General features: G+C 40.1%; 1 protein-coding gene across 1 annotated transcript; it reads right to left on the minus strand.

Moving 5' to 3' along the window:
- Positions 1-3,618: 3,618 nt before the first annotated feature.
- Positions 3,619-5,440, minus strand: LOC134476585 (eukaryotic translation initiation factor 5). The gene has a single exon (XM_063251904.1). It carries the CDS (start codon positions 5,208-5,210, stop codon positions 3,918-3,920), a length of 1,293 nt encoding a protein of 430 aa, XP_063107974.1. The 5' UTR covers positions 5,211-5,440; the 3' UTR covers positions 3,619-3,917.
- Positions 5,441-10,349: the final 4,909 nt, after the last annotated feature.

Consider the following 10,349-nt stretch of genomic DNA (forward strand, 5'->3'; position numbering starts at 1 on the left):
GTGGCTCTGTTAATTACAGTATGGTGAGTTTAGGTGACTTATACAATATTCACCTATAAAGTGAAGATAATGATAGTATGTACTTACCAGGTTGTTGTGGTGGGGATTATGCCTCTTAGGCCAAACACGGTGAGTACTTAACAAATGTTGACTGTTATTATATAATGTCAGTGGGATGAGATAGAGTACTACAGTGGCAACTGCCTAGAAATGTGTTTCTGCACTGCTTCTTCAGCTCAGAAAGAGGACTGAACTATATCCAGTTATAGTTATAAATTTACAGCGTTGCTATAACTTGCCATCTGTGGATAATAGGAATATAGAAGTCGGCGTGTGTGTAAGTCATTTTAGGCATTCCTCCCAATTTGCAAGTTGGTAGAAAATGTGCATGGCATATAGTGTATATAATAAATATTTGTTAAATAAATGGATAAGAGAAATGTGAGGGGAGGCTGGCTCCGAGGCTGCTGGGTTCCTGCCACAGCAGGGTGGAGGACACAGACTGGCCAAGGGATGTCTGGGCAATGACGACACAGACACAGGAATAGTTAATTGTGCAAATCTCAGCTGTGGAGGGTGAGGTGATCCTGATCAAAGTCAACACAGAGGACAGGGAATAAGAAAATAGCATCTTAAGACTCTCCCCATCCCCATGGGCTTAGGGATAGAGCGGAGCTGGGGAAGGACTGGAGGAAGAAGGAGCCTGGCCAGTTGGGCTCGGTTCCAGGTGGAGAAATAAAGGGAAGCCAGGGACCAAGACAGAAGCCTGCGAGCCAGGTCCAAGGCCTGTTCTGTGAGAGTAGGGAATGGCCGATGCCTTTGTGTTTATTTCGGGAGCTGAATCACTCACGGGATTCTGCAGACAGGGATGGATGGGTGTGGAGGCAGCAGACATGGAGACACTGCAGAGCCTCATCTGCGTGCAAGCCAAGCCTGATCCCTTAGTGTGCACCTGTCTTGATCCCAGGTGAGCCTAGCCTCTTCCTGAGCATGATGGTGGATGATCACACCCAGCAGGCGGGATGGGTTGGCTGCCTGAGTGTGCCGCAGAATGACTGCAGCCTACATGTTGCGAGTTGAGAGGGATGCTGGCACCCTCATGAGAACAGGCACTGCCTTTCTGAACAGGCAGACGAGACCTGCCACTGGCCTCAGCAGCCTTCTGCCTCCTGGATCTCTTAAAGCGGAGTGGATTGATAGCTTTCCAGGAGCAACAGAATGATTTCTATGGTTCGTCATGGAGAAGTGTAAATTGTTACAATCTGTTTAGAGAGCAATTCTGTAATATTATAAAAACGTAAAGTGTGTTAATCGCAGTGTTGTTTGTAGCAGTGAAATAACCTAAATGTCACTAACAGAGACTAGGTAAAAGGTGATAATACCTTTGTTTTATGAAACAGTATACATTAATCAAAGCAATGAAGCAAATGTGTATGTGTGAATATGGAGAGTACATCATGTGAAACAGAATAATGTGATTAAATGTATCAGTAATATTCTGTATGTAAAGAAAGAGCTATACACAGAATGTTTGACTAATGCATAATATAAACCTGAAAGAACATAAAACAAAAAGATAATTACAGAAAGAGGGATTGTTGGTAATGAGAGGAGAGGAAGAGAATAGGGAATTTCACTTTATAGTTGATAGATTTTTATTTTATTTGCTTGGGTTATTTTATTTTACAATGAGCATTTATTGTACTTTTTTAAAAAATGTGAAAAAGAATTTCAAGTTAAGGTAAAACTTGATTACTCTGGTACTTGGGTTTCAGGTTTTCAAGACTGTCCTTAGGTTTAAAGCTAATCGTTTTTAAAAAATTTTCTCCTAAAAGTTTTCATTTTATTTTTTATTAGTATATGATAAAATTATATTGTTACTTTTTAAGGACCCAGGAACCAGTGTGAGGCTGGTGGTCAGGTGGTCAGGTCAATGGATTTCATCATTGGCCAGAGGGTCAGTCATAATTCTCCTTAGCAGGGGGATTTATAGGCAGAGAGACCCTTTTAGTATGTTACTGTCTGCAGGGTTGTAGACATTCACTGGGCATTGCACAGGACAGCAAATGGGTACTTGTTGGGCACTAAGATATGCTTAGGGCCAAGTTGGACTTTTTCCTGGGAGTACCCCTCAGAAAACTTTAGGGGAATTATACTACTGAGGAGTGACCTCAGCAGCTTACATGTTGCAAGTTGAGAAAGGCCTAGCATGGAGCTCTTTTGGCCAGAGTCCTTCTATGTGGGCATTGCCCAGGCCAAGAATGTTACAACTCACTGGGCTCAGGGAAGTCGCTGTACGGTGCTTGACTATACAATAGGCACTGAGTAGATTCTATGTGGGCCACTGTACTGTAAACCCAATAGGACTCCTACTGGGCCCATGACAGAACCTGACTTTTAGCACCACGATTGATACCAGGCAAGACTGAACTGGACACACTTTCTGGATGCTTCCATGAGCCCAATAATGGGCATAAATGGGCAGCTGAAGAATCTGATTCTTATATTCCAGATGTACTTGGTGGATACCTTCCAGGAGCAGAGCCTATGGCTCACTGGAGGAGACTGAGCTATGGAGCCTCGGGAAGGACAGGGAATAGTGCAGCTTTTGCAGTCTTGTCCTCTCCTTCTAACTGCCAGAAAGATAACAAGGCCTTAACAGAGACTATTTGTTTTGTGAAATTCTAAACAAACAGGAACCACTACCAATAAGACACAGAGTTCTGAGAATAGCCCCAAGTGAAGCAAAGCATTTCCCGAGGAACCCATAGGAGACTGAAGCCCTACAGTGAGTCTATGGGCGGGGCCTCTGCTGCTTGGCTAGGAGACTCTTGCCTGGGTGTGTGCCTGAGCCTTGGGAAGTCCTCATTCTCATGAGTTGCCTTAGTGTCTACAGTGCCCAATGTTAACTGGAGTAAAGCCAATCCCAGACTCTCAAGCGCTCCACCAAGGCCTTGCATGAGAGCTGCTGCTCCTTCAATGCCAAGAACAAAGCCCAGATGAGATGGGAAGGGGAGCAGATCTCTGGTTAAGATTCACAGAGATTCAGAGTTGCCTGGAGCAACCAAGATACGAGCACATTTCCTAGTTCTGGGGAATAGTCAGGCATCATATGGTGTCTTCTGATTTAGAGGACCAGCAGCAAGGGTGGCATTCACCCCTCTTAACACCAAAATGCACACAGAGGCATTTAGAGCCCTAGAGGGCAGCTCTTACTGTGCTTAGGAAAGTAGAATGACAGTGCTTGGAAATTCTCACTCTAAACCAAGGGCGGATACTCATGACTTTACCCAAACTCTTCACTTGAATCAAGAAGGACATGTTGGCAAAAAAAAAAAAAAAAAAAGAAGGACATGTTGGCAATCTTCTCACTGACCCCTGAATACACTGAAGGTGTTTTCATTTCTTGAGTTTTGTTTCCTTAAATTCTCTTTCCTAGCAGCTTTTTATAAAAAAAAAAAAAATCGAGCTAAATTTTATATAATATAAAGTTAACTATCAAGTATTTAAGGCATACAATTCAGTGGCATTTAGTACAGTCACTAGCTGTGAATCTATTATCTGTATCTGGTTTCAAGACATTTTCTTTTTTTTTTTTTTTTTTTTTTTTTTTTCAAGTGACCAAAATCAAATCTTTATTTTTATAACTGTATAAATGTGATCCAAATATGTCCACCACTAGTTTTCCCAAAAGAAACATGCTATAAATAAGCAAACTACATCTGCTCACTGACGTGTATGGACTCCCTAGGTGTCTCACTGGGCTTAATTACAGACCACTCACAGTAACAGATTTTAGTATAAAGTGTAGCACGATGTTAAGCCATTTGAGCTTCTGCACATACATGTTGCACTTCTGGCTGATAATGGAGAACAATTTGCAGCATTACACTGTTAGCTAGGTTGCACCCATCCTTTTAAATGGCATCAATATCAATGTCATCGTCCTTGTTGTCAGACTTTACAGTCTCAACTTTCGGCACACTGGCAGTCTTCGAATAAACCACCTCAATGTTTTCATCTTCTTCCTCATCTTCACCACCAGAGGATTCTTCCTCTGCCTCCTTCAACCACTTAATAAACGGTTCTGCTTTGACACGAATCTCTTTGGCAAGTTCCTTTGAAACATACTTCTTAGAGGCCTTTTCCGACCAGCTGATGATGACCTCCTCTTCTAAGAGGTCTGCGTCGTACATCTCCTTCAAGATATGTGGGATCTTGGCGAGGAGCTGAGCTTGATGCATCGCCACCACACACTCCAACCCGTGAAGAAGGTACCGCTGAGCTTTTTTGTTGTTGTGACAGAATCTGAGGAAATGGCGCCTGTATTTCTTAATTTGTTCTCTAATCTTCTCGTTAAAAAGAACTTCAGTCAGAACAAGAGGGCCCATGGCTTTTACATCTAGTCTTTCTGCTTCAGCAACAATTTCTTTGTCAGATGAGTCAATAATGCCCTCTTCCTTCTTTTTCTTAACAAAATCAAACAGGATATTCACACGCTCCTCTATGGTCCTCTCCAAGTCATCACTGAGTGTCAGGACTTTGGCATGGTCGCTGATCTCATCCATCCTGCGCCTCTGAGCCTCCTCAGTTGTGTCCTCCCCCCAGTCATCATCCTCCTCCTCTTCGATGGCCCGTGGAGGGGGGCTCATTTCACTCGGGGGTGGTGGTGGTGGGGTCTCACTGCTGGATACTGAACCATTTTCCTTGTCTTTGCCCTTTCTGTTTTTCTTTTCCTTCTCTTTCTTTCCTGTACCACTGTCACTATTCTCAGGTGGGTTTTTGAGAATGAATGTGCAGAGTTTATGATGTGTGTCAAGCATGCCTCGATAGCCACAGGCTTTACAAGAATTACCTATTGTTTGCTTCTTCGGATTCACATGCAGATCTGTTTCAGGATTCTCACACTCAGGACAGAGAACAAATTTTTTAATGAATCCATCCAACATGTCTTGCAGCTTATTCGCCTCATGAGATCCATTGACAATGTAACGGTCATTCTTTACATCAAACTGGGTCTGTGCTCCCAGCTCACAACCAAAGTATTTGGTGGGATACGTTGGAGGCCGATTAAGCGCCTTTGCAACGTCAACCATGTTGACTATAACTGTCTTGATTCCATTTCCTTTGCCCTCAACCTTGGCAATCAGACGGGGCATCTTGTAGCGATAGAACTGGTCTGAAACGCTGCGGTTGACGTTGACAGACATTTTGGCTTATTAGTGACTTTATCAATAAGATGAAGAGATCTTTGATTGCAACTTTTTGGTATCTTCTGTCTGGAGAAGAAGGGATGACATAAACGACTGCAAGAGTTCTCGGTCTCTGACATGAAAAAATTTTCGCCACTGAGGCTGTAAGCTTCTTGCTTGTATGCTATGTTTCCCCAATACAGGTACCAATGGCTGCGCAACAGCTCTTCGCCCTGGTCCCCATGGCTACGCGGCGGCCGGGCGCCATCCCCGCCCCCCGCACCCCGCGCCGCCCGCCCGGCCGCAAGACATTTTCATCACCCCAAAAAAGACACCCTGTGCCATTAAACAGTCTCCCCTCCAACTCTTCTCCCCTCCGACTCCTTGCAATCACTAGTCTTCTTTCGGTCTCAATGGATTTATGGATTCTGGATGGGTCTTATAAATAGAATCATACAACATGGACTCTTTTGTGCCTGTTTTTTTCCACTTAGCATAATGCTTTAAAGGTTCATCAACTTTGTCTTGGGAGTGTTTCTGGGATACTACTGTGTAGCACAAAAATGATGTCATCTTTGCAGTGAGACAGACCTGAGCTTGGGTTCTGGCTCAGGCACTTAGTAGTTGGATGTCCTGAGAAAATTACTCGCCTTTGCCCTTCATTCACGCAGCTTTTTCCATGAGGACCTTACTGTATAGTGGTGGCTCTTTTCTCTAGATTCCTTCCCTCCTTTTTCCCTTTCCCCTTTTTCTCAATAATTTCCCCTTGCACAAAACACACACTGTCTTACCTCTTCGCCTAAGAGGAACTGCACCTTCCCCATATGTGCCCCTTATCTTTCTAGGCTGCACATTTTCCCAAGGTCAGGTGCTATTTTCTTCTTTCAAAATGTATGTTCTGGATTTTCCAGGAAAGTCCTATTTTCTTTCTTTTTTTGGTACTGAGACTCAAACTCAGGATCTTGTGCTTGGCAGGCAGGCACTGTGCCACTGGGCTGTAACCCTAGCCTTCCACCATCCTACTTTTAAATACTCTGCTATATAGTCTCTTTCTACTATTGGAATAGCACAGAAAATCTACTAGTTTGGCATCTAAGCCATTCCTTCCCCAGGTAATTCTGACAAACAGGGGAGTTTGGACACTATGATCTCTTTCAAAGTTTGAAAAAGGTGTCAGATGCCCAGAGACGCCCTGCCTATCCGTCTCCCCTCATCCTCTTGGGAAGGGACTGGGAGCCAGTGAGGCTCCATCCTAATTATCTGGCTGTAATTGAAAGGTGCAAGCTGGCATTCTCAGGAAGGTGCTTCTTCAAAGGCACTTGCTGCAGAAGCTAAAGTCCAAATTAAAATTGATTCACAGTCTCACAGAAGCATCGGCTATTAGAGAGTAAGTTCTGAAATGGGGTGTGCAACCGGAGAATGAGGTCAGGTATGGGCAGGGAAAATATCTTTCAGAGCTTCAGTGTAATTTAGACTCATTGCTGAATTTATATGTTGAGTTTTTACTACAAATAAAACGCAGCAATGCTCAAAGTATCCACTTAATGTTGTTGATCCTTTTTTTTTTATTGGAAGTTGGTACTTAGTGAAGGAATAAAAGCAAGAGTTTGAAACATTTATGCAAACAACGAATCTCTTTTTTTAATTTTTAATTTTATTTTGAAAGTAGTAAAAATACAACAGAGCAATATAGAACAAAGTCAGTCAAGACAATGCAGTGAAATTGGTACAGAATTTCACAGCAGGATACTGGGATGGTAGTAATAAGTATTATAGTATATCTCGTTATCTTCACAATAGTTGTCCAGTCAATTAGACATAGCAGAATCAAACCAAAAACAGAACATTATAAAACCAATTGAGAGTATTGAATAGAGCAAAAGAAACATAACAAAACAATACAGTGAAAACAACCTTTGCCTTCAAACAGAAGATAGAAAGAAATCCCCCATATTTGCTATATTGCATGCAGTCATTCTCCCAAGAGATGCTGAGACATCTATCCCCAGTAGCTTGGCGGCAGGTGTGTGTGTGTGTGTGTGCTTGGTTCTCAGCCCACGTGCCGGTAGGCTCATGCCTGGGTGCTTACTAAGAGGGAGGAAGAATCTGAATTTCTAAAACCATTGTTTTTAACCAGTTTTTGAGTCACGGGCTTTTGAGGACATGATACAGTTTAAAGACCTTCTCCAACAGATGCACAATATCTACAGACACACAATTCTGTGTATCATTTTGGGAAAATTTCCAGATCCTTTAAAACCCTCCGAGGTCACCATGGTAGGAGCTCAACTTCAATGAAAGTGCCACTTGTGTGCTGGGTGTTCTAGAAAGCACAAAAGGCTCAAAGATGAATGGGACATAGTTCCTTCTTTCAAGAGACTTCTATGTACATCCAGTGAGATCTCAGCTGCTAAAACCTGAGGATTCTCCCTGTACCATCTTTCTTTTTGCCTCCTCTGGACCTCCCCCTGGGCTTTGCTTCCTGGCTGGGAGCAAGAACTTTCAAGCTGGCCGACTATGGTTACTTTATCCATTTTCATGGACAAGCAGGGATCTGCCTGAAGCTCTCTCATCTGAGGAAGGATTGGGCCACTTCTCTCTTCAGAGACCCACTGAGTTGGTTTTCCATTCCTGGCAGAGTGAAGACCCAACTCTTTGTCACAGCAATCAAGGCCTTGTGGTTGGGCGTCTTTTTTTTTTTTTTTTTTTTTTTTTAATGTATAGAATCATTTTAAAAAAAATTTTATTTAAGGAGAAAAAAGAAAAAAAAAAAAAACAAAAAGGGTACAAGTTATACAGAATTTCAGAAAAAATAAACAGTAAGAAATCACTAGTTAATTACATATTGTCATCTTAGAAATAGCTGTTGAAGTTATAAAATTAAAGCATATAGAGGGGACTTTCAAACAGTGAGACTGCAAACAGTTTTGTTCAATAATCCAACAAAACTCAGTAATATGGTTATCTATCTTATACACTTAAATATATATGCAGTTATATCCGTTAGAGAACTTTCTTTTCCTTTCTTTTGTACAATGACAATTACACATTTTGGGTTTTATTACTCCCACAGTTCTTATTACTTTTTTTTTTTTTGAAGAAAGTAAAACCAAATGTGACATACCAGGACAGAGTCAGTCAAATCAAAAGGATGGACATAATACATAATGTAAAAACAAAATACAAGGTGATCAACAATGGTTACCATTAATGCCTCTTGCTAGCTTAAAAAGAATTGCCTATATCGTCAGTTATAATAAAATTGAACAAAACAGTAAAGAATAAGACCAATAAAACCAAAACATTGGAGACATTAGAGGACTTCAAAAGAAGATAATAGTCAACCAGAATGGGCGTCACAATGGATCTTATTGTCTTCATAGTTGTTGCCTAGACTTTCAAACTTGGTACTATCTAGCATAATAGAATAGAGGAAAATCAGTCAAAACAAGATGGTGAGAGCAATACAGAGTTTCAAATCAAGTTAATAGGAAATCAAAGTGGGTTACTATAATATATCCTGCTATTTTTAATTTATTTTTCCCTTAATTAAAAGGATAAAAATGAAAAAGTAGATAATAAAAAGGAGATTGAGATAAAAAAGAGGGCATAACAACAAAACAGTGCAGGTCAAAACACAGCCATTTAAGCAAAATAGTGTTTCACCACAAGATAATCTCTACATAATAGTAGTTACCATAGTGTCTCTTCCCTTAAAATCTTTGGGTATAACTTCGTATACTGTAGCATCAAACATATCAAGACAATGTAAAACCATTCAAGAGAATGATAGTATTACAGGGTATTTAGAATCAACTAACAGAAAATGAACAATGGTTTCTGTATAATCTCCTTGTCTATAAAAGTTTTTGTTTATATTATCACATATAATAAAATCCAATAAGATGCAACACGTTAAAACCAATGGAGACAGAAGAACAAAAGCTTGAGGGGACTTCAAAACAAGAGGATATTAAATCAGCATTACCTATTATGATGTCTTGTTTTCTCCAAAATGGCTGTTCCTACCATCCAACCTTCTCTGCCTCATTTCTTTTCTTTTCTTTTTTTTTTTTTAAATTTTATTTAAGGAGAAAAGAAAAAAAAAGCAGGGAAAGGGTACAAGTTATACAGATTTACAGAAAATAAATGAACAGTAGGAAATCACTAGTTAATGGATTACATATTGTCATCTTAGAAATAATTGTTCAAGTCACAAAATTAAAGCTTGTAAAGTGGACATTCCATCAATGATACTGCAAACAGTTCATTGATCCAATAAAACTCTGTGATATCATTTTCTATCTTATACACTTAAATATACATGCAGTTATATTGTTTGGAGCACTTTCTTTTCCTCTCTTTTGTACCATGACTATTACACATTTTGGGTTTCATTGCTCCCACGGTTCTTATTACTTTTTTGGAAGAGAGTAAAACCAAATGTAACATAACAGAACAGAATCGGTCAAGTCAAAAGGGTGGACATAATAGATAATGTAAAAACATAATACAAGGTGATCAACAATGGTTACCATACTGCCTCCCGCTATCTCTAATAGAATTGCCTATATCGTTAGTTATAATACAATTGAACAAAACAGTAAAGAATAAAACCGACAAAACCAAAACATCGGAGACATTGTAGGTCTTCAAAAGTAGATAAAAGTCAACAAGAATGGGCGTCATAATGAATCTCATTATCTTCACAGCTGATGCCTAAACTTTCGAACCTGATACTATCCAGCAAATCAGAATAGGGGAACATCAGTTAAAAACCAGATGGTGAGAGTAATACAGGGCTTTAAATCAAGGTAATGAAAAGTCAAAGTGGGTTACTATAATATATCCTGCTATTTTTTTCCTTTAATTAAAAGGATAAAGATAAAAAAGTAAATAATGGATTGGAGATTGAGATAAAAGAGGGCATAACAACGAAACAGTGCAGATCAAAACATAACTATTTAAGCAGAATAGTGTTTCACCACCAGATAATCCTAACCTAAAAGTAGTTACCATATTGCTTCTTTCTTTGAAATCCTTGAGTACAACTTCGTATACTGTAGCATTAAGTATATCAAAACAATGTAAAACCATTCAAGAGAATGACAGCATTACAGAGTATTTAGAATCGACTAACAGAAAATGAACAATGGT

The sequence above is a fragment of the Cavia porcellus genome, unplaced genomic scaffold, assembly GCF_034190915.1.
Source record: "Cavia porcellus strain 051 isolate PalLab524CR breed Dunkin Hartley unplaced genomic scaffold, mCavPor4.1 scaffold_6, whole genome shotgun sequence".
Classification (NCBI taxonomy): domain Eukaryota; kingdom Metazoa; phylum Chordata; class Mammalia; order Rodentia; family Caviidae; genus Cavia; species Cavia porcellus.

Coding starts and splice junctions, on each gene's coding strand:
- LOC134476585 (XM_063251904.1), bottom strand. CDS start 5,210: ATGTCTGTCAACGTCAACCGCAGCGTTTCAGACCAGTTCTATCGCTAC.